Source organism: Chelonia mydas, chromosome 1 (genome assembly GCF_015237465.2).
Source record: "Chelonia mydas isolate rCheMyd1 chromosome 1, rCheMyd1.pri.v2, whole genome shotgun sequence".
Lineage (NCBI taxonomy): Eukaryota > Metazoa > Chordata > Testudines > Cheloniidae > Chelonia > Chelonia mydas.
Window position 1 is genome coordinate 47,715,834 of NC_057849.1, and position 25,677 is coordinate 47,741,510.

The 25,677-nt window shown below is 40.5% G+C and overlaps 1 protein-coding gene across 13 annotated transcripts in view; it reads left to right on the top strand.

The window, feature by feature from the left end:
- The window catches only part of FRY (FRY microtubule binding protein), a 371,144-nt gene that overhangs the window by 116,221 nt on the left and 229,246 nt on the right, over positions 1-25,677 (top strand). The window contains exon 1 of one of the 13 annotated variants that reach the window (XM_043531611.1): positions 21,185-21,814. The exons of 11 other annotated variants lie outside the window; for them this stretch is intronic. In XM_043531611.1, the coding sequence (XP_043387546.1) occupies positions 21,754-21,814 (61 nt within the window). In that variant the 5' untranslated portion in view covers positions 21,185-21,753. Of the gene's footprint in view, positions 1-21,184; positions 21,815-25,677 lie in introns of those variants that run through there. One more of the 13 variants, XM_043531597.1, reaches the window with a different exon arrangement.

The following is a 25,677-nucleotide window of genomic DNA, read 5'->3' on the forward strand; positions in this document are numbered from 1 at the left end:
TCTCCACAGCATTTTTGATTTTATGTACCTCTTTCATATCCCCGCATTAGTCATCTCTTTTCCAAGCTGAAAAGTCCCAGTCTTTTTAATCTCTCCTCAGATGGAAGCTGTTCCACACCCCTAATCATTTTTGTTTCCCTTCTCTGTACTTTTTCCAATTCTAATATGTCTTTTTTGCGATGGCAAGACCAGAACTGCACTCAGTATTTGAGGTGTGGGTGTATCATGCTTTTGAATAGTGGCATTATGCTATTTTCAGTTTTATTATCAATCCCCCTCCTAATGGTTCCTAATATTCTGTTAGCTTTTTTGACTGCTGCTGAACACCGAATGGATATTTTCAGAGAACTATCCACAATGACTCCAAGAGCTCTTTCTTGAGTGGTAACCGTTAATTTAGACCCCATCATTTTGTATGCATAGTTGGGATTGTGTTTTTCTATGTGCAGTACTTTGCATTTATCAACATTGAATTTCATCTTCCATTTTGTTGCCAAGTCACCCAGTTTTGTGAGACCCCTTTGTAACTCTTCGCAGTCTGCTTTGGATTTAAGTATCTTGAATAATTTTATATCATCTGAGTGCAGTTTTGGTTATCCCTTTCACACACACAAAACTATTAGGGTTGGAATATATTAGAATTGATATAGAGATGGGCAACAACAATGATTGGGGTATGGAACAGCTTCATACAAGGAGAGATTTAAAAGACTGAGACTGTTCAGCTTAGAAGAGAGACAATTAATAAGGGATATGATAGAGATCTATAAAATGATGAATAGGGAAGCATTATTTATCCCTTCACGTAACACAAGAACTAGGGGTCACACAATTAAATTAATAGGCAACACGTTTAAAACAAATAAAAGGTGGCCTTCTTCACACAATGCACAGTTATAACTGGGTTCAAAAAACAATTTGATAACTTCATGGAGGATAGGTCAATCCATAATTATTAGCCACGATGGTCAGGGATACAACCCAATGGTCTGTGTATCCCTAAGCCAACTGCCAGAAGCTGGAACTGGATGACGGACTGGATCACTCAAAATTGCCCTGTTCTGTTCATTCCCTTTGAAGTGCCTGGCACTGGCCACTAGGATACTGGACTAGATGGACCATTGGTCTGACCCAGTATAGCCATTCTTATTTTCTTAAACATAGGTTAAGTTGTAGGAAAGCCTTCATTTGATGCTTAAATGTGGCTACCAATACCACTGTTCCGCCCTAAGTGCTTTCCCCCAAAACTCACTAAATAATGTCTTGTTTTGCCAGATAAGAACCTTGATGGGAGAGAATTCAAGACTGTAACCCTTTTGGCCAGTAGCTTTCATGGTCTGAATGTCCAGGAAAGGTTTTAATTTGTATTGCTCCTGGGCAACCCTAATCATTGACTACTTTGTGTCCTTTGGAAGCTGCTACTTACCCATTCCAGAAGCTGGTGTAATTCAGCATTCATGAAGAATTCATGTGTCTGCCTTGTTGGGTAGGAACTGGGGTATGTGGGGATTCAAACAGCCCAGAATGAAGGGCTGAATAAGAATGAGTTACTCTCTCCTTGACCAGTTCCATTTTGAAATACTAAATTTCCTGAATATACTTTACTTCTGATGGTTATCTGAGAAGAGGGACAACTATATTCAAATGTTTGGAGCCTTTTTTCTTCACTGTACAAAGAAAAGTACACAATTAAGCCACTGCATAAATTATTTTATCTGCAACATGTGTCCAACATTTCAGCTACTTCAGGTTCAAACTTCATTCTGTTTTGTACATGCTTTCTCCTCGTGGCATACCAAAGCAGGTCGTTATCTTTGGGATGCCACACTGTACTGATCACATGGTACAGGGAATACTAAGCCATTATGCTAATGTAGTTTGTCATGGTCCTCGAAGCAAAGTGATGTCCCATAACCAGTGTTCTAAAGCAACATCTGATCTTTATTGTTAATTAAATTTACAATAAATTGCCTTTTTGTGAAATGCTACTGCCTAACACTTTAGCCCATTTTCTCTGAAATGTCACTTTTGACAACATATCTATTTGTTTAACTATTTATGTATTTTAAGGTAAGTTTTATGACGTACAACTTTTAATTTCTGTCTAGTGATATCATTAATTACCCATTATGAAGAGGTTGTTGCCTATTGACTTATTTGTAAGCAGCCGTTTGCCTTCTGAATTTTCTCATCTCATACAGCAACAGCTGTATGCTGTGTTGTGCTATGCCCACTAGAATAGGGGCAAGGCAATCTGCTTGAATATGGCTGGCTAATAAGGGTGTACAACAGAAAGGCAAAACAAACTACCTTGTGTACACTGAAAACGTCACTCCATGATGCACCTGCTCCTTGCTTACACATCCTAGTATGAAACTAAATCCATTCCAAATTATGCTGTTAAACCAGGTGCTGCTCTAGAATCTTTTTATTGATTTGCCTTCCTTCTGTGGCAGGTGTCTAGGCTTTTGATCGTGCTCTGTCACTTGCCCGCTGGACAGCAATCCAGATATAAACCACTCCAGATTCTCCAAGGAATCCAAGTGTGCATGCTATGTAAAATGGCATCCTGACTGAAATTCTTCTATGTTACTCAACACTCTTTCAGAATTTTTGTTTAGGTTAACTGAACAAGTGGGATATAAGCTCCCACGCACATAGCACAGTGTCATTTGCAGAGTTTGAATCCTCCGTAACAAAAGCTTTCTTATGGCCAAAAAAGGTTAAAATAGAACAAATTTTATTTAAATTACATACAGACAAATTTCTTAACATAATTAGGAAAGAAGCATATCAATGTTTCTACTACAAATGGCCTTTCTCAATGTGATATAATGAGTGGATATTTTATTTGGGTTTTTTCTCATAGAATGAAAATTGTTTTAGGGAAATATTTACAATTTTGTCTTTGTTTGTTAATTGGTTTCTCTGAAATAATTTGTATTGTATTAAAATAATTTCTTGTATTACTAATGCAGTGGATTTAATAATGTTGTTTCATAAATTCAGCAAAACCACCAGTTTTTTGCAATGCTGATTTCAAGTACTTCACAGATTAGTCATAAAGGGTGTCTAAGAATGAGTTTGGCAACATACTGTACTCCCGTGTCCTCAGAAAATGCCATGAAAACACAATCATCTCAATTAACTTCTCCCATTTTTCGTAATCCTTAGAAGTGTAGTTTAAAAGGTTATCTTTAAACCAGCTTCTCATTTGGCAAAGCATATTCAACAAATCATTTTGGTAGGAAATTATTCCACAATATTGGTCACAAAGACAAAAATCAAATAGTGATGGGGAAACCTCAACACACATTTAGGTTCAGATATGCACTACAAAGTTAAAATGTCTGTTCAAAAATTCTGAAATTTTTATTCTTATAGAAATATAGAAATTTGAGATGGGCAAGACCTACTTAGGAAATCTGTTCCATCCTCATATCAGTGCAGTCTTATTCCCTGCATTATGTTTTCTACTAGTTCATAGATAATAAAGTTAAAAGGCGTCACTGTGGTCATCTAGACTGACATGTATAACACAGGCAATATGAAAAGGAGTACTTGTGGCACTATGACTTCCCTGAATTATTTCCTGTTTGAACTAGAACGTACCTTTTAGAAAAAACATCCAATCTTGATTTTAAAATTTCCAGCGATAGAAAATCCACCAGTACCCCTTGGTGAGTTGTTCAAGGATGTCGGAGACTATAGGGTATTCTGAATTAGGTCACTCCTATTGTGTACAAATACACATGCAGTGGGCTACAGTGAATGTGAGAATGTCTCTATAATCTGGTGGTACGGGCACTCACCTGAGAGATAGGAGACCCGTGTTCCAATCCCTTTTCCCTGTCAGGCAAAGGTGGGAATTGAACTGGGGTCTCCTAAATCCTGGGTAAGTTCCCTAACCACTGGGGTAAAAGTTAGTAGGGAGGCCTCCTTCTTCTCTCCCTCCCTTCAGCCCCAACCATTTTGTGAATCTAATACTCCTTTGCTTTTGTCAAAATGCCCAAAATTGAAACAAAAGATTTTGAGTTAGGTTGAAACAAAACATTTTATTTTTACCCTGCTTGAAATGTTTTCAACTTTTTGATTTGCTGAAAATATTTTTAAAAAATTGTTTTCAGTTTGACCCCAAATTTTTCAGAATTGCTAGTGAACCAAAAACACATTATTTGCCCAATTCTAGTCATACACCTAGAAGCAAAGAATAAAGGCCATGCTTACCAAATGGGAGATTGTATATCCTGGGAAGGAGTGATTCTGAAAAGAACTTGGTGGGGGCGGGGGGAGGGGAGTAATGCAATCATTGGATGTATAAACAGGGAAATACCAAATAGGAGTTGAGAAGCTATATTGCCTCTGTGTTTGAAGTGGTGCAGCCACTACTGGAATACTGTGTCCATTTCTGGTGTCCACAATTCAAGAAGGATGGTGATAAATTGGAGAGGGTTCAGAGAAGAGCCATGAGACTAATTAAGGATTAGAAAGCATGCCTTATTGTGAAAGACTCAAGGAACTCAATCTGCTTAGTTTAACAAAGGGAAGGTTAAGGAGTGATTTAATCACAATCTCTAAGTACCTACATGAGGAAATTTGATAATAGAAGACTCTTCAGTCTAACAGATAAAGGTATAACAAGATACAACGGCTGGAAGTTGAAGCTAGAAAAATTCAGACTAGAATTAGTCTGTATCATTTTAGAATTTGTATCATTTTAGTTTCTTAATCAATATGTCCTGGTATCAGGTCAAATGCCTTACAGAAGTCTAAGTATATCTCTTCAGCACTATTACCTTTATCAACCAAATTTATAATCTCTTCAATAAAATATTTCAAGTTAGTTTGACAAGATCTATTTTCTATAAACCCAAGTTGATTGACATTTATTATATTATTCTCCTTTAACTCTTTATTAATTGAGTCTTGTATCAGGCCTGTTATTACCCGTTTCATCCCATTTACTCTGTTTAAATAATGGCATGTTTGCTTTCCTCCAGTCCTCTGGAACTTCCCCCATGTTCTTGTAAATCACATGAACATTAATACCATATCCTCCAGTCTAAATTTAAATGTCCCAAGTAAAGGGCTTCCACCACTTTTTGTGGGGAGACTGTTCTACAACCTAAAAGATTTTACTGTCAGGAAGTCTTCCCTCTTGTTCACACTAAATTTTCCCTTTAATTCAGTTATTTGTAGTTATATCCCTTTGTGCTATCCTAAATAATTCCTCTAGTTTCTTAGTGTTTACACATTTCAATTATTTGGGAACTGTTGTGTCCGCTCTTAATTGCCTCTGTCAAAATACATATATTTAGCCCTTCAATCTTTTTTTCATAAACTATTTGCTGCAGTTTGTCACTTTTGTTGCCCTTTTCTGAACTTGACCCCACTATATCAATATTATTCGAATATTAAGTTGCAATATTGTAAGATTCCATTTGATGAGAGATTTTAAAATAAATTTGGGTGGCCAGATCCCCTAACAACTGAAATATATCTGATATTAAGGAACCACCAGATCAGTGAAGGAGCACTACAGCTAAGTTCCCTCTAAGCTGCACGGCTGCACAGCTGCCTATTAAGCCCCGCACAGAGATTCAGGGCTGCGGCGGGGAGAGGCGCCCCTCCCTGCTGGCCCAGCACGGACCTGCCACAGTGGGGAGAGGTGCCCCTCCCTACCGGCCCCAGCACGGACATACCGCGGCGGGGAGACCAGCTGCAATGGGAAGATGCGCCCCTACCCGCCGGCCCCAGTGTGGACCCGCACTGGACTTGCCGCAGCCTGGGGAAAGTAGCCCCTACTTTGGCCTGGCCCAGCCCAGCTGGAGCTGCCTCAGCTGGGGAGAGGCGCCTTTCCTCTGGCCCGCAGCTGCTGCAGCAAGAGAGGGTTGGGGGGAGTCCTCTCTCCCACCGCAGACTGCACCCCAAACCCAAGATCCCTGGCCTCACCCCAGAACCCACACCCCAAACCAGAGCCCTCATCCCCACACCCCAACCTTCTTCCCAGGCCTGAGCCCCCTCCTACACCCTGAACCTCTCATTCCAAGCCCCACCCCAGAGTCCGTACCTCCAGCCAGACTCCCACCCCTGCATCCCAACACTCTGCCCCAGCCCTGAGCCCCCTCCCACACTCTGAACCCCTCAGCCCCACCCCCACCACATGAATTTTATTATGTGCACCAAAATGAAGGTGATGTGTTACACATCACTCATCACCTCCATATTGGTGCACATAACAAAATTTATTCCGCACATGGATGTAAAAAATTAGATGGAACACTGGTTACCATTCTGCATGTCTAGAACATCCCCTGAACTGTCCTCTGGTCACTATTCTTCACTCCTTGTTCAAAACCGTTGTATAATGTTGTTACGTGCTCTTAAACAGTTGCCGTGTTCCACTGGATAGGCAGCTGCATGTAAACTGTGGATGAAATGGTTCCTGTGCAGCATATACATACCCATGAAACTCAATTACCTCATGATAATTAATAGTCCCCGCAACTGGAACTTAGTAAATAATTCTGTTGACGATGCACAAGAAACAGAAGCCAGCTCACTCTTGGAACCTCAGAGCCAGAAGTTAATCATGTGATTAAGTGCTTTGCTGAATTTGTGCCCAGATGAGTAGGTACCCATTTTTACACAGTTATTTTTCAAAGTAGAACCACACTTTTAAAAATATTGACACCTTTGTTACTCCCTCACCTAGATCCCCCTGGTGCGTCTTCCCTACTTTAAATCTCTTTTTTACTATAAGCTATTCAAAGGCAGTGACTATTTTTGTTTTTGTTTCTTGCACTCCATGTAAGTCAGCAATTAAACTGCTGCTGGTGAGGTCCATAATCAGGGTTGTGTGGGTGGAAGCTGGCACCGCCCAAGGTGAGAATAAAGCCCTTAGCTGGCACTTTACACATACAAGCTAAATTTCCACAGGCAAAATTTAAATACTACACCACTTTCTGTGAGCAAAACAAATAAAACAAACAAAAGTTTTCTGTGAACAAACATAAATTTAACAAGAAGTCACACTGAGTGATACACCTCTACAATGCAGCAACCAACATGGCATATATTAAAGGAAAATTGAGGAAAAAATATATTATATGCAACCAGGATATGGATCTTCAACTCTTAAAATAAAATTACCGCTACCATTGTTATTTGCTATCTTTGACTGCTTCATTTTTAGTTATCATTACTTACCACTGATGACGGGGGGCTCCCACAACATGATCTGTTTCTGCTGAAAAAGACATTCCAAGGTCCTGATCCTGAAAACACTTAAGCATGTTCTTAACTTTACTACCATGAGTACTCCCGTTGATTTCAATGGGGCAGTTAAGAACATGCTTAAGTGTTTGCAGGATCAAGGCCTAACTAACTTTTCCATATTTTGTATTAATCTGGCCTGTTTACAGCCACCCTGCCCAGCAATGTCCTCATTTGCTACTATCTAACGAGTTATATTCTATCTTAGGGTTTTCTGTAGAGCCCATTGCTGTAATATCTAAGTATTATGTACTTTCTTCTTCAACACTGAACCCACTTCGTTTCTCATTTCCAAATCCAAAAAACAAACGTTGCATAATAGCTACTGCTAGACCCAGACATCACGGACAAAAACACTTCCTGCCTTGACATTACCCGAGAAGACTTTTTGCATCTACTTTAACTCAGTGAAAGCTTCTGAAACTCTGGCTTGAAGCCAGCTACTAAATAAAAACCTTTCACTTGAACAAATCATTCAACCAGATGGAATTTAACCTACTATCTGACTGTACATCATACTTGACCAGACAGTAGTAAACCCCAAATACATCATGTAGAAAGACAGTGTTCTTTATATTGCCCAGTAGACTGTGATGAACACCCCTTTTATACACTGAAACCCCTGACTGCCATCAAAGAAATGACCACTGGAAAAAGATACATTATTACATGCTGTTAGGCCACTCTTCCATGTGCTGAGAAACAGAGACACGGAATAAAAATGGACAAAAATGAATGAAAAAACATACTTAAGTCAGGCCCCACGAGAAAGAGTTGAGAATTCACTTACCTAAAAAATTAATTATCTGTAGTGCAGCGTTCCCTCCATTTTTTTACGTCCATGGGCGGAATGAATTTTGTTATGTGCACCAATATGGAGGTGATGTGTGACACATCACCTTCATATTGGTGCACATAACAAAATTCATGTGGTGGGGGTGGGGCCAAGAGGTTCGGAGTGTGAGAGGGGACTCAGGGCTGGGGCAGGGTGTTGGGGTGTGGGGGGATGAGGGCTCTGGCTTGGGGTGTGGGCTCTGGGGTGGGGCTGGGGCTGGGGGTTTGGGGTCCAGGCTGCCCCAGGGCTGCAGTGGAAGAGAGGATTCCCCCTAGCCCTCTCTTGCTGCAGCGGCTCAGGGCCAGGGGAGAGGCACCTCTCCCCGGCTGTGGCATCTCCGGCTGGGCTGGGCCGGGCCAAGGGAGGGGCTTCTCTGCCCCTGCCATGGCAAGTCCAGGGCAGGTCCATGCTGGGGCCGGCAGGGACGGGTGTCTCTCCCCACTGTGGCAGGTCCGAGCCCCTGCGTGGGACTTAATAGGCGGCCATGTGACTGGGCAACTTAGAGGGAACTTAGATGGTAACTACTTAAATTGGAATATGGCCAGGATACCAGTGTTTACACTCCTAGTGTTGTGAAAAGTATGATCTTTAATAAACAAAAATAGATCTGTTTTCTATCTCAGCCAAAACCCTAATCATCTTTATTGTTGCATGTTTAGGGAGGGAAAAAAATACACCTTGCTGAAAAGACGAGGAGTAAGGAGGGAAAATGCCGGTCACGTCCTTTGTGTTGCCTGGCCCCTCATTTTTTTGAAGCAGATAGTCTTACTTTTTAGCACTGCGCTTGCATTCTTTTTTAAACATCTTGAGCTTCCTGGGCCTTTTCCAAGCTTTACACTCACAAAATTCAAAGAAGCGTCTTCACCTCTTCTTCTCGAAAATGAAAGGCTACTTCAACAAAACAGCAGGCTCGAAATCGTATGGGAAACCCTGTTTTTATATGTGAACTTGCCAGCACTCTAGTTTCAACCAGATCAGAAATTTAGAGAGTAGCTTTTCATTCAGTATTTTAACAAAAACAACTAAGCATAGGGAAATGTGAAAATCTTTACTATAAAACAAAATATTTTCTTAACTTTATTTGAATTGCAAAGACATTCTAGTTCAGTTTGGGAAACAGACCAATGTTCAATGTGTGTTTTTAATTTATCCAAATCCGTTTACTTATTTAAGTACAAAAGGTGATGACTTTCCCCCTGATTATTAAAGCCTTTTTACTTTTGAAATAATTGGCAAGATCAGCAAAGATAATAAAACCTTTAAAGACATATAGAAAGTTTGTCAGGATTTCCTAAACATACTGTATTTGTTAACCTAAGGTCAGCATTCAAAGAGGAAACATTTAATTGTTCTCTAAAACACAGAAGCTGAGCAGTATTTGTGTTTAGTTCAACTCTGATAACAGAGACAATGTGGGTATTTCCATAAGTGAGAGGAAGTTATCCCCCAAATGATGTTATGTTCTAAGTATGCCAGGTTCCACCATTAAATATAAATAAGTTAAATGTTTCTTAAATTTCTATGAAAGTATGAAACAGTTTAATCCCACACAGAAACTATAGTAAAAGATCATTCTGATATTTTGCACAAGGTTTGCCAATAATTACTTTTAAAATATTTATTATTTATTAAACTTTTTCAATTTTTCTTATAACAAACCATATAAATCCTAGGTGCCAACATACAGAACAAATTCAAAAGTAATAAACACCAGAAATGAGCAAAAAACAAGATACAGTAAAAGCTGTTTTATCTGACACGTCACCAACCGGAAAGCTCTATAAACCGGCATTTCTGATCTTCATTGAAAGTCCGTTTTATAGTCCGCTTGGCGTGGGGTCGGCAGGGGGTTGGGGCATCGGAAGGGGTGTGGAGCACAGGCTCTGGGAGGGAGTTTGGGTGAGGAGGGGGATTGGGGCGTGGGAGGAGGTGTGGGGTGCCGGATCCAGGGGGCACTCACCTCAGGTGGCTCCCCGCAAGTGGCAACCTGTCCCGGCTGCTCCGAGGTGGAGGCATGGCAGGTGCCTCTGCGCGCTGCCTCCGCCCGCAGGTACCACCCCACAGCTCCCACTGGCCGTGGTTCCCAGCCAGTGGGAGCTATGGAGCCAGTGGGTGGGGCGGGGACAGCATGCAGAGTTGCCTGCCTCGCCTTCACCTAGGAGCAACCGGGACAGGTTACTGGTTGTGGGGAGCCGCCCGAGGTGAGAGCTTCCTGGATCTGGCACCCCCCGCAGCCCCTCCAATGCCCCAACCTGCTACACCGAGTCCCCTCCTGTACCCAAATCCCTCCCAGAGCCCACGCCCCACACCCCCACTCGTGCTCTAACCCCCAGCCCCACATCCCCTCCCACACCCAAACTCCCTCCCTCTTAGTTAACTGGCATTTTTCACTTACCGGCACCTCCCATTCTCTCAACATGCCTGACAAACCAGCTTTTACTGATTTTACACAATGCCTGGCTTCCCACCTATTAACCACACTATTTCCAGACACATATCAGAATAAACACACAAACAAAAATTCAAGAAATCAAAGTCAAGAGGGAAAAGGGTGGGAGGGATGGGAGAAGGTAGTATGTGGATGTATTGTCTGCCTTTCATCCATGTCTCCTGCAGGGATCTTTAGTCAACCAGTTCTAGGAAACTGTCCCAAATGGACTCACATTTTTCTGGGGCTCCTTTGCCCCCACTTTTCCAAAATTGATCACTGGGGGCAGCTTTAATTTTGTGTAGTGTTTGGGGTGACTAGTGCACCCTAAAGATGATGTTGTGTAGAATGAAACATAATTGGAGGTCCAAGTGTGCTTCCTTATTCTCTCATATTGCTCTGTTCCACTGTGGGGGTGAGCTATTTATTGCCAGTTCTTTGTTCCATTTTAGCCTCATTACATCAGTATTCATATTTTGGCAGGTAGTATAGTGTAGTTGCCAGTCTGGGGGAATGATATAACTCTACAAAATTTGAGTTCAGGCACTTTGGACAATGCAGTTGCTTCCAGGCCTGATTCTGAGGTGAGCAGGAGACAAATTTGAAGATGTTGCCTGTAAGGTTCCTCGGTCTCAGGGCCAGGAGCGCCCCCTTTGGTGTTAGCAGGGAATCGGTGTTCATGCTGGATTGGTCTGTCAGGTGTCCTGTCTAGCAGCCAAGTCACTAAGAAAGTGTTAGCTCAGGCCTCCTGGATGAGGGGCAGAGCAGAAAAACTGTCAGTGGGTCAGGCCTTCTGGCCTAAGGGTTGAATACTCAAGCAGCCTGTGACTCAGGCCTCCTTCCTGAGGGCTAAGCAAATAAGCAGTCAATGGCTCAGGCTTTCTTGGTAGGGACTAAGCAAGCAAGCAGTCTATGGTTTATCCATCCCCAAGTGCGGGGCCAGTGGTGTGAAGACCCGGGCCTACCCTGCTCCACTGGATCTCAGTCTAAGACCCTAGAAGTGAATGGGTGATCCTGTCACAGGGTTGGCAGGGAAGCCTGGGGTTGCTTCCTTGCCCCACAGCAATAGAGCCAAGTCAATGCCTTGTTTCCTTGAGCTACGTCCTACTATTGTCTGGTGGGGCTGCTGTGCGGCCCCTGGGGCCTGGGTCCTCATCTCTGTGCCAAGCAGCTCACTCTCTACTGCCTCTCTGGGTCTCTCCATCTCTTGGGATAGTGGTTGGCCTTCTCTCCTGGCTGGCTCAGGGCAGTTGTCACCTGCCACAGCTGGTTGTGAGCTCCGCTGGCAATTCAGCTCGTTGGGAAGGACATCAGGCTCCTTCTGTGATCTGGTTCCAACTAAGCTTCAGGGCCCTGCTCTGATACTTTTTGCCCTGTCCCTGTAATTCCTTTGAAGGGGAAGGGGTGAGGTTAGCTGAGCCCAACAGGAGCCCTTTGTGCCAGAATGAGGTCATTCCTCCTCATTACATTGCCACATTGCCGTATCTTATAGGTTGTATTGTAGCTGGAGAGAAGTAAACATTGTGATTTGGTCCTCACTTATTAGTTGGGAGGGAGATATGTATAATATGCTACATTCCATCCAATTTTTCCACGTTGTCATCTTTCCCCCAATTTCCCCCCACCCAATTTTTAGAATGGGATTCCCAAATGAAGGGTGGAATTTGTGTTGGCATGCTAAAGTGGCCCTTATTTGACAGGCCATACGGACGGTGGGAATTAGATATTTTTGATATCTACAGTCTCCACAGCCCAATATAGCCATAATAGGAAAGAATAGGACAGCTCTTTCTTAATATTCACCCACATAGATGTTTGATTTGTGATAGTATATGTCCATTGCATGGCCTGGCTTATTATAAAGGCTTATTATACAGGCATTATGATATTGCATCAGATTTGTGATTCTAAACCTCCCTAGATCAACTGGTAGCTGAAGTCTCTTCAAGGACATGATTCTTTCTGCCCCCCTGCCCCCCCAAAAAAGAATATAAATGATTTTTCTGAAAATAGTATTCGGATATTTGGAGTGAGAGTAGCCCTGAACATATAAATTAATCTGAGCAGTGTGTTCATTTTTATTAGGTTTATTTTTGTCAAGAGGCTGAGGAGGATAGCTTTCCATTTACCCAGGTTGTTAGTGATTTGTATAATAATTGAGTCTAAACTGATTGTAACTATTTGCTTTAAATATCAGGGGATTAGAATTCCTAGATATTTGAATGCTATCAGCTTCCATTGGAAATCCCACTGACTAAGCAAAGACCAGTACATGTATTTAGTTAATCCTAACTCCTCAGATTTGTTCTAGTTAATCTCATATCCAGACAAGTGCCGAGACTTTTCAGTGAGTTCTAGTAATTTGGGTATCAGCCTTTGTGGATTAGAGTGATAGTATCATCCACATACAACCTAGTTTTTTGTTCTATATAACAAAAGTGATCTGGGCAATTATAGACCCATTCGTCTGTCCGAAGTAATATACAAGGCTTTAGATCAAATGTTGAAGGAAAGAATAATTAAATTCATGGAGGTAATCAGAAAAGGGGATGTAATGAAATATGTTTATCAAAGGTAGATCATGCCTGACCACCTGATATCTTTCTTTGAGAACAGACGATAACTGATTTTTTAGATACGGGAAATGCAGTAGATCTAATTCTAATATACTTGGACTTCAGAAAAGCATTTGACATAGTACCACATAGGAAATTATTATTTAAATTATGATGGGGATTAGTACAAGAATTGTAAGGTAGGTAAGGAACTGGCTAATGGGGAGAAGCAACTAGTCATGCTAAAAGATGAACTATCAGGCTGGAGGGATGTTGCTAGTGGAATTCCTCAAGGACTGGTCATGGGATTTACCTTATTTAATATTTTTATTAATGACTTTGGCACTAAGTCATTAGGAGTGTGCTAATGGAATTTGCCGAAGATACAAAGTTGGGTACAGTACAGATGAGGAATGGAATATTACAGGAAGAATTAGATGACTTTCAAAACTGGAGAAACAGAATTTGGATGAATTTTAAGAGTACAAAGTGCAAGGTCATGTACCTAGAGTCTAGTAAAAATAATTTCTTCTATAAATGAGGACTCATCGGTTAAAAATGACAGAAGAGGAGGAGAGAAATCTGGGCGTGTTGGTCCATCACAAGATAACCTGGAGCCACCAACGTGATGCAGCTACAAAAAAGGCAAATGCGATTCTAGGATCAGGCAGGGCACTCTAGAAGAGATAGAGAAGTATAAATGCCATTGTGCAAGGCATTGGTAAGACCTCATCTGGAATACTATGTGCAATTCTGGTCACCCATGTTCAAGAATGATGAATTCAAACTTGGAACAGGTGCAGAAAAGAGCTACTAGGTTGATCAGAGAAATGGAAAACCTCTTTTATGAGAGGAGGCTAAAAGAGCGTGACTTGTTTGGCCTAGCAAAGTGAAGGCTGAGAGGGGATATGGTTGTTCTCTATAAATACTTTAGGGGGTGAACCCAAGGAAGGGAAAGAGCTATTTAATCTAAAGGACAATGTTGGCACAAGAACAAATGGGTATAACTTGCCATGAATATATGTAGGGTGTAAATTACAAGAAGATTTCTAACAATCAGAGGATTGAGGTTCTGGAACAGCTTCCTAATAGATGTTGCTGGGGCAAACAACTTAGTTGTAAGAGAGAGCTTGACAATTTTATGATTATGATTGTATGATGGGGTTTCTTGGGGGAGGGGTGCAGGGCTTGGCAGCACTGGGGGCTACTTCTGATTTATGTCTTATATTCCTAAAATCTCATCCTTCAGAACTTCAGCCAGTGATTTGCAGAGGACAGAAAGGGAGACTTTTATTCCCCCAATGTATTTTTCTTTTCTTTTCTTTTCTTTTCTTTTTTCTTTTTTCTATGTTTTTTTTTTTTTGGCTCCTTCCTCTGGTTTAATGTTGGTGTTTGGATTAAGTGTGCAGCTGGCTGGGTGGGGTTGGTAGCTGTGATATACAGGAGATCAGACTAGATGATCTGTTGGTCCCGTCTCACCTTAAGCTCTGTGATTCTTTTTGATTCCACTGTATCTGGCGATCACATCACAGCATCTCATGTTCTCTTGAGGCTGTATAGTCCAATCTGCGAGGATCAAGGTCCTGAACAGATGTCATGTAGGAATGCATACTCTCCCACTGAAGACATGGCATGATGCTCGGCCCTTTTCAATTAGTTTTTCGCATCTGTTTTAAAGTGTTTACAAATTTTATTGATAGTAGTTCTCTGTTCAAATATGCCCTTGAACGTGTCTTTGAACTTATCAATATTTATGCCATGTGAGTTGAGATTCTGCTAAAGAGTGTCTTTGAAATATTTATGTTGACTGCCATTCCTGCCCTTTCTGAATTTCAGCTCATGATAGAGGAATTTTGGGGGGAATCTGTCATTCCCCCATGGTGATAACATGACCAGTCCATTTAAACTGATCTTCAATAATCATTGTCCTCTCTCCCTCCACTGCACCCCACTCACAGTTGTTCTCTTTGGTCACTGAAGACCCAGAGTTCAGAGGTGCATTTGCATGAATTCATCTCCCACCTGGCAGGGAGGGAGGAAGGCACCATGGCTCGCTCCACCATCGGCCACTCTGCCGCCACTCACTCCACCATCAACCTCTCTGCTGGTGGACGCTTGCTCCACCGTCAGCCGCTCCGCTACCAGCCACTCACTTCACCACTGCTCGCTCACTCCATCGTCGGCTGCTCCGCTGTCACTCTCTCTACTGCAACCTCTGGGATGTCTTGAGGTCCCACCTCTTACTACATAGAGTTAGAGGGACTGCAAGGTTCATCTAGTCTAACTCCCTGCCAAGATGCAGGATTTTTTGTGTCTAAACCATCCAAGACAGATGGTTATCCAGCCTCCTTTTGAAAACCTCCAGTGAAGAAGCTTCCACAACCTCCCTAAGCAATCTGTTCCATTGTCCTACCTTTCTTACAGTTAGGAAGTTTTTCCTGAGATTTAATCTAGATCTGCTATGATGTAGCTTGAACCCAGTGCCTTTTATTCTGCACTCTATGCAAGAGAGAACAACTTTTCTCCCATCTTTTTTATGGCAGCTATCATATCCCCCCTCAATCTCCTCTTTTCCAAACTAAACATACCCAGTTCCTTCAGCCTTTGCTTGTATGGCTTGCATTCCATCCCTTCGATCATCTTTGTCACTCACCTCTGGATCCTTTCCAGTTTCTCTACATCCTTTCTATACATTGGTGACCAAAACTGGACAAAGTACTCCAGTTAGCTGAGGCCTAACCAGCACCGAGTAGAGTGGTACTATCAGCTCCCATAACTTGCATGCTATGCTGCTGTTAATGTAACCTAAAATTGTATTTGTTGGGGTTTTTTGCAACAGCATTGCATTGCTGACTCATGTTGAGGCTGTGATCTAGCACAACTCCCAGATCCTTCTTAACAGGGCTGCTGCCAAGCCAGTTTCCCCCCATTCTGTATTTGTGCATTTGGTTTTTCTTCCCTAAGTGTAGCACCTGACATTTGTCTTTGTTAAATTTCATTTTGTTGTCTATAGCCCAGTTCTCCAATTTATCACAATCTCTCTGAATTTTAGCTCTATCCTCTAAAGTATTGGCAACTCCTCCTAGCTTTGTGTCATCTACACATCTTGATCAGTGTGCTCTCTATTCCTATATCCAGGTCATTAATGAAGATGGTATATAATCCTGAACCAAGAACAGATCCCTGTGGAACCCCATTTGAGACCTCCCACCAATCTGACATCATTGAATTAATAGTTACTGTTTGTTTGTGGTTGTTTAACCAATAATATATACACTTAATGGTAGTTCTGTCGAGACCGCACTTCTCCAGCTTACTTATCAGTATGCCATGTGGGACTGTCAAAAGCCTTGCTGAAGTCCAGGTATATTATGTCCACCGCATTCCCCCTGTCCACCAAATCAGTTACCCTGTCAAAGAAGGAAATCAAGCTGGTTTGGCATGATTTGTTCTTTATAATATAAATCCATGCTGGCTGCTAGTGATTACCCCTTCATCCTCTGGGTATTCACAAATTGAATGTTTTATACATTGCTCTAGTAGCTTCCCCGGTATCGAAGTCAGGGTGGCTGATTTATAGCTCCCTAGCTCCTCCTTTTCCCCATTTTTAAAGATGGGCACTACATTAGCCCTTCTCCAGACTTCTGGAACTCTCCTGTCATCCATGAGTTTGTAAATATTATTGCCAATGGCTCTGAGATTTTTTCAGCTAATTCCTTCAGTACCCTCGGGTGAATGCATCCGGCCCTGCTGATTTAAATTCATTCAAATTGGTGAGAAGATCTCTGATGCGCTCTTTTTTTATCCTGATTTGCATCCCTTCTCCTTTATTGTCTATGGTAACTTTGCTAGTCATCAGTTCACATGTTATTTTTTGTGAGAAGCGTGAAGCAAATTAGGTTTTGCTAGTGGTTGATGGGGCTGGTTGGAAGTTGACTTCAGTTTTTTCCAGGCTGATTGTGAGTCCAAACTCCTTAGTTGCCTCTGAGAACCTGTCAAGGGGGTAAGTTGTAGGTCACTTTCACTGTGACTAAGTAGACCACAGTCATCCATAAAAAGGGTTCACATAGGAATTTCTTAATTACTTTTGTCTTTGCAGTAAGCTTTTGGTCATTGAAGAGTTTTCCATCAGTTCTGAACCTCATGTAGCAACTAAAGAGAATCAGTGCTAGCGTGCAGCCTTGTTTCATCCCAATAGATATGGGGAATGGTTTAGAGAGGCCACCATCTGAGAGTACTTGACCAGTTCTATCTTCATGGAATTGACATATGGTATTAACAAATTTGGTGGGGCAGCCAAATTTTTCTAGCATTTTCCAGAGGCTGATTCTGCTTACAGTGTTGAACCCTCCTGCCTCCCCATCCCTCCATGATTCTATTATGATCTTCATACCCAATTGTGCATACTAGCGATTCCAGTGCTATGTTGAAGAGTAACAGGGATAGTGGGCAGCCCTGCCTTGTTCCTTTCTGTAATGAGACTGTTTCTAAGTACTGGTAATCACCCAGGAGGGGATCTGGTGTCGAGCAGTTTAATCCCAGTTGATAAAGTGATCACTGAATCCCATTCCCTTAAGGACCCAAAGAGAGAATCTTATGCAACTTTATTGTTTTATAGTTTCTTAAAAATTCTCGAGTTTGTCATTGATGAAAGCCACAAAGGCTACATCGGTGAGAAGCAGGGTGTTAAGTCTGCACACATGTCCAGGAGTGCTCTGGCAGCTCCCCACTGCTGGAGCCTTTCACCAATGAAGCCTTTCCCTGCTGCAGGGAGCTGCCAGAGCCTTTCCCTGCTGCTTCCGCCTGCCAGAGTCTTTCACATCGGCTTGTATCTACACACTGCAGTGCGGACACAGCCTGCTTTTCACTGCAGTGTGTTGCTACACATACCCTACACACCACTGCCACTGTAGACAAGACCTATAAAAGTATACCTCATTTTTTTTTAAATATTAAGATAGGAAAGGAAAGACTCTAAAAAGTTGACAAAGTGTGTAACTTCATGACATTTTTCCTGTCAGACTCATTTCATTCTTTACTATGCTAATCATATTTTGAAACAGCAGTTTCTTGTTTCTATTGGAGCCACCTACATCAATAATAGAATTTGTCAGCAAAGAGAACAGACTGTCTTGAAATATTGTTTCTATGCTAAGCAAAAAGAGAGTTAAGGTACAAATTTTTAATCCAACGTGGTCTCATCTATTTAATTAAAAACAAAGGTATATGAAAAATGTTAACTAATAACACTTTGTTTAAACATCTATACATGATAAAAAGATGTATCTGTTCTATAAACTGCAAAAGATTTGAAATTGGTTTTCTCCCATAGAAGAATATGTCTCCGCAAATTGTCTTCAAAACTACATTCATTAAAAATCTCAGTGATAACTATAATTTCAGTTATTCGTATTACAACTATAAAGTATAAATTCTGTCCAGATAAAGGATACAATATAGAACACTTTTTAAAATAACTATTGGAAGAGGAGACTAGGTAGTGCTACAGAGCTGTCTGGATGAAGGAAAGTTGAGTTCCTCATACCTTCTGGCAATCGCATCCTATCCACCCTTCCTAAAGTCTCCCCAACCTAAATAAAGGACCTCCTAGAAGAAAAAGGCTTGACAACATCTGGGGTGAATTATTTTGCCTCCCCCACGAGCCCTGATTTTGATGAAAAACTACCTGTTCTGAGCCCCTCAATTCAAGATGCCAGTGCCCACAGAGACAAGCGGAGACCAGTATCAGCTTGTGGGGCTGATCAAACTCATGGCTGGTGATGTGACAGAAATTAAAAACAACATGGCCACTTGCAAACTTCTGTATCCATCATACCATACCTTGCCCCTTTTCTGGATGCAAGAATATATAATACAATCCAGAGATCAGAGTACTGAATTTGTGTAATTTTAAGAAGAGATGTGTCAGTTTTAGGAGGTAGTTCTTTTGAGACCCTCTTGAAGTTTAGCAGTTTGGCTTCCCCATGCCTTTCTAAATTGTATATTTTTAGTAAGATTAAATGCATAAACAATCTACACCAGTGACACTTAGACCTCAGTGGTTCAGGAGCCAAATTAGCGTTCAGTATTACCCAAAAGAGCCACAATAGTGTGAATTCATTGTTTCATTTTATATATATTTCTCACAACAAATAAGTTATCAACTTGAACTGTTATTAACTTAATTGGTTAATAACATAGTAAAAGCATCCTGATTCGTTAATAGCTTAGATTGGTTAATAATTAAATCACACAGTGTTTTAATATATGTCCTGTAAAGAGCCACAGGAGACACATTAAAGAGCCACTTGCGGCTCATGAGCCTCAGTGTGACTATCACTGGTCCTCACTTGCCTTTTAGATAGAAATGCAAGAGGAATGTTATGACTGTGGCTTGAACATCTGCAGTTAGAAATTCAAGCCATACAAAAATGTACAAGCGATTAGGCTAGCAACCCGAGAAAAAAAAATCTATGGGCTTTCAACTGAGGAGTCCAACTCCTCAGTTACAGTTAATTTAACCTCACAGCATTCCTTCAAGGTAGGAATTATACTTACCCTCACTTTGCAGTGGGGAAAACTGATCTAAAGAGAGGTTAAATGGCTGGAGAAGACCTAGGAACTCCTGATGTCCTGTTCTCTGCTACAACCATTGTACAACATTTTGTCTTCTGTACTACTGTGCTGTGGGTCAGATTTTAACATTGAGTCCATCTCAGTCTGAGGCCAAAAAGGATCTGGGATATTGGGGAGACAGCATGCTCAGTGCTCGGGGGGAAAACACCAATTCACATTTTCTAGTGATTCCTGTGGCTGAACCAGGAGAGATTTTGATGGACTCTGGAGCCCCATGTCCAGACCTCCTTGTCAAGAAAGATAATTGGCCCAAAACAAGGTCATAAGCACTTGAGGAGTAGATAAGGAGAGGGGATGAATGCACACACACCCCCACTTACCAGAATAGCATTTAACACCATTCACTGAAAGGAATGCAAACAAGTAGGCGGATATGACGTATAACATCTTCTAAATTCTGTGCGCAAGCTGCTTTGTGTGTAGGCCAAAAGCATACAATATGGACATAATTTCCTTTCTCTAATACTGAAAACCCATTGCATTTCAGATTGCAGGATGTACTCTCCTAGGGAACAAGAGATATGAGATTACCTTTTGAATACATATCGCCCACATACAATGAACTCAGGATGTAAATGGCAATTTTGCATTTAGCAGAACCTGCTGCTGCCAGCTTGTCCCGTATTATAAAAATGTTTAAAACAAATGCCAAATTTAATCTACAAACAAATATTCATAATGGGTGAAATTGATTCTTGTGCAGAGATTAAGGCCAAGGTCTTTACAGCACATAAATTCCACTTTGTGCCTCAAAGTGTGACATTAGCTGGTGCATAGAACTTGTGCTGGCCCTCTTTCCAAAGGTGAATTTCACCCATTAAGGATAAATCTGCAAAAAACCCCAAACCCACAGGGTTGAGAGTAATACTATAAGACTCAACTTCAGCAGTCTTAGTTGGTCAATATAACATCATGTGGGTTTTTAAATAGTGCTTTAGTTGTGTTTTCTTCATATGATTCATTGTTTAAATGGTTAGTTAAGTGTATCATGTCATTGTTAATTTTAGATCTGTATTTATAAAGCCTTTTTTGAGCCTGAAAATGATGTAAATTAATGATGCAAAGTAACATTTACATTAACAAAAATGTATAAAAATCTTAGTTGTGTCTATACAAATATATTGTCCCTGACCAGTTCCTGTGACTAAAATAAGATCAATCTACTACATTTTCAGTTTGTTTTTAAGCCTTGAATTTTATTTTCCTTGCCTGACAGTCTATCACTGATCTGGAAGGGTTTTTCTTCAAAGAGCATAAAAGCTTTCTTTTGCCAACCTTGCTGCTATGTACTTGACCTTATAAATTAAGTTCTTAACAATTTGGTTTATGCTGTGTGTCTTTTTTAATATTATAATTATAGTTTTAAAACCAAACACATTTCCTTAAGAGTTATTCCAGTAGATGTTCACTGTGTAATTTTCCTTAAGGATGTGTGGTTTCTCACTGGCTCTTTGGCATGGAAAAAGGATACTGTGTTGGTTTTGTCTCAAGGAATGTAAACTGTTTGTACTTGTGGCCAAAAGACCTTAGTTACAAAACAAAAGTTTTATCACCCATCCTGTGTTCTTTCTATCCTTAACATTTCTTTACTAAATGCCTTCAACTTGAACTGTGTGATAATACATATATTTGGTACACATGGTTTGTTTATGCCGAACTGCATTAGCCAGTCTCATGTTCTTGGAGTGCTTGAAGTAGTTTCACTAATCTGTCAGTATAGTATGTACTTTTGGATAAATATAGACATGCAGCCACTCTGCAAGTTGTAGGTCATCATCATATGCTGAAGCTAAAAATTACCCCTTTGGCTATGGAAAGCCTGATCCGATCGGGAGGCCTGCTCGAACTTCAGCACTTGCCTATTTAAAAAAAAAACAAAAAACCTAAATGAAATGCCTGCCTTGATGTTGAAGAAAGACATATAGTGAAAGTGTGAAACAGGATCATGAAACAAGTAATTTCTTTCTCCATTTTAGTAAGAAAACAGTTTTGAGAATTGGAACTTCTCAGTTATTTTCAGGCTCATGGATATTACAGTAGCCTGTTGGAGAAGATTCAGTGTGGTCAGTTTTATAAAGGAGCTTGGTAGGTATAAAAACATTGGGACTTTGTGTTTTAGTGTGTCTCATTAGCCTGTATGGTGTTAGATTCAAACTTTGGCACTCTTAAGTTAAAGAAAATGTATTCTTTTTCCTGTTAAATATAATGAGACGTCACTAACAGTGTTTTTCTAAAATTGTACCCACTGTGTTGCAAGTTTTTAACTTGCACATACTAGATTGATTTTTCTGTTGTTTTGCTTGATCTTTGAGTTTGAAGAAAAGTTTCTGTAATATAATGTACAAGAAGTACTGAGGAAATGGCATAATTTAGTTTTGTACTCCTCACTTTTCATCAGCTTACTACATACGTATGTTTAAAAGCTACTGTACTTTCTTAGAACTCTTACTATAGTAATTGTTCATCACATCAGAAAAGCAAATTATTTACAACATGAAAAGAATTAACAGTGATTTAACATACATTTCAATGCAGTTATCCAGTTTTCAGTAATGGCATAGGGTCAAAAGGATATGTGGATATTTCATTGCAATGTCCATACTATGTCTTTCTCACATTTAAAGAAAATGCTATGCTGTTATAACCTGGTCTAAGTGAAAGTGTTAGAAAGAGAAGGATTAATGTTTCTGGGTACCGTTGGTTTGCAGGTATGATAGAATCTAAGTAATAACTCAAGGTACCAAGCAAAACTGGTTGCTTAATGGGGGTGGTTCTCTACAAAATTGGACTAGAATTGCACTTGAAATGTTGGAGATATTTTTGGGATGATCTGATAAGGGTGATATCTTGTTCAGGGGCAGGTGTTTTGTGTGTGCGCATGTGCGTGTGCATGTGTGTGTGAAAAATAAAACCCCAAAAAACCTATGTTAAACATTAAGTTTGCAAAGTCAAGCACTCAAAAGTTAGGAAATGCCAAAATTAAGGTTGCCCCTGCAACCTATAATCAGCCCCCCAGTGTTTATGCATTTTGATACAATCTAAAGTTATGTGATCACATACTATTTTTCCCACAGGACTATACACCAGGCAGTGCATAGGATGAACGGTGCTCACTGAATGCTAATTAAACATTTTGTTTTATCCTCGTCATTTATTGTGTGTCCCTTTGCATTATTTACTGCATACCATCCAAATCCTGTACCCACTACAGAATTAATTTACCATAGGATTTTCTATGATGCTGTCATCATAGTATCTTAGTAGGATAGTATGTGGCCATATTATTAATGACTATATCATCATGCATAAGTGCAAGGGAATCACATTACTGTTACACCGGTACCTTAATTCTGGCATTTCTTAAATGTTGAGTGCTTGGCTTTACAAACTTTATATTCTGTTAATCTAGTTTTTTGTATATAAGATAGTTTTTTCTTTGTATATATAGATACTTAAAAACTTACTACATAGTGTAGAGGGTGCAAATGTCTTTCAGTTTTTCTTACAAATCAGAAGACAAAATTTTTAAAACTGGATGTTTGCATTTATTCAGCACTTATGAAAATTAGCCCTCCTTAATTTAGGAACCTAAATGTATTTTTAAGATGCTAACAGGCAACCAGCTTTGCAAATTATGACAATAGTAATTAGTAGTAAAAAGTTCTTGCTCCATTTTGTCTGTCCTTCTGCAAATGGAAAACTTGTCCCTACAATATATTCTTAAAGTGTGGTTCTACAGTGAAAAGTAACTGTGCAAATCCGCTCCCTTGAGTAAACAGTACGGTTTGTTGACTGTAGTGACAAATGTAAGTTCTCTCTTATTTTACTGAGATCAGCATTACAGAGCCAACATTATGGATTCCATTCTGGTTCACAGATCAGCAGCAGAGTTGCCAATGAAGTTCCAATTGCTGGGTCACTCTTTTTACTCTTTTACTATGCAAATATTTGACACAATATGCCACACATAAGAACATAAGAATGGCCATACTGGGTCAGACCAAAGGTTCATCTAGCCCAGTATCCTGTCTACCGACAGTGGCCAATGCCAGGTGTCCCAGAGGGAGTGAACCTAACAGGTAATGATCTAGTGATCTCTCTCCTGCCATCCATCTCCACCTTCTGACTAACAGAGGCTAGGGACACCATTCCTTACCCATCCTGGCTAAAAGCCATTAATAGACTTAACCTCCATGAATTTATCCAGTTCTCTTTTAAACCCTGTTATAGTTCTAGCCTTCACAACCTCCTCAGGCAAGGAGTTCCACAGGTTGACTGTGCACTGTGTGAAGAAGAACTTCCTTTTATTTGTTTTTTTAACCTGCTACCCATTAATTTCATTTGGTGGCCCCTAGTTCTTATATTTTGGGAACAAGTAAATAACTTTTCCTTATTCACTTTCTCCACACCACTCATGATTTTATATATCTCTATTATATCCCCCCTTAGTCTCCTCTTTTCCAAGCTGAAAAGTCCTACCGTCTTTAATCTCTCCTCATATGGGACCCGTTCCAAATCCCTAATCATTTTATTTGCCCTTTTCTGAACCTTTTCTAATGCCAGTATATGTTTTTTGAGATGAGGGGACCACATCTGTATGCAGTATTCAAGATGTGGGCGTACCATGGATTTATATAAGGGCAATAAGATATTATCCGTCTAGTTCTCTATCCCTTTTTAATGATTCCTAACATCCCGTTTGCTTTTTTGACTGCCGCTGCACGTCTTCAGAGAACTATCCACAATGACTCCAAGATCTTTTTCCCGATTAGTTGTAGCTAAATTAGCCCCCATCATATTGTATGTATAGTTGGAGTTATTTTTTCCAATGTGCATTACTTTACATTTATCCACATTAAATTTCATTTGTCATTTTGTTGCCCAATCACTTAGTTTTGTGAGATCTTTTTGAAGTTCTTCACAGTCTGCTTTGGTCTTAACTATCTTGAGCAGTTGAGTATCATCTGCAAACTTTGCCACCTCACTGTTTACCCCTTTCTCCAGATCATTTATGAATAAGTTGAATAGGATTGGTCCTAGGACTGACCCTTGGGGAACACCACTAGTTCCCCCCTCCATTCTGAAAATTTACTATTTATTCCTACCCTTTGTTCCCTGTCTTTTAACCAGTTCTCAATCTATGAAAGGATCTTCCCTCTTATCCTATGACAACTTAATTTACATAAGAGCCTTTGGTGAGAGACCTTGTCAAAGGCTTTCTGGAAATCTAAGTACACTATGTCCACTGGATCCCCCTTGTCCACATGTTTGTTGACCCCCTCAAAGAACTCTAATAGATTAGTAAGACACAATCTCCCTTTACAGAAACCATGTTAACTTTTGCACAACCATTTATGTTCTTCTATGTGCCTGACAATTTTATTCTTTACTATTGTCTCAACTAATTTGCCCGGTACTGATATTAGACTTACCGGTCTGTAATTGCCAGGATCACCTCTAGAGCCCTTCTTAAATATTGGTGTTACATTAGCTATCTTCCAGTCATTGGGTACAGTAGCTGATTTAAAGGACAGGTTACAAACTATAGTTAATAGTTCCGCAATTTCACATTTGAGTTCTTTCAGAACTCTTGGGTGAATGCCATCTAGTCCCAGTGACTTGTTACTGTTAAGTTTCTCAGTTAATTCCAAAATCTCCTCTAGTGACACTTCAGTCTGTGACAATTCCTCAGATTTGTCACCTAGAAAAGACGGCTCAGGTTTGGGAATCTCCCTAACCTCCTCAGCCGTGAAGACTGAAGCAAAGAATTAATTTAGTTTCTCTGTGATGACTTTATCATCTTTAAATGCTCCTTTTGTATCTCAATCATCCAGGGGCCCCACTGGTTGTTTAGCAGGCTTCCTGCTTCTGATGTACTTAAAAAACATTTTGTTATTACCTTTGAGTTTTTGGCTAGCTGTTCTTCAAACTCCTTTTTGGCTCTTCTT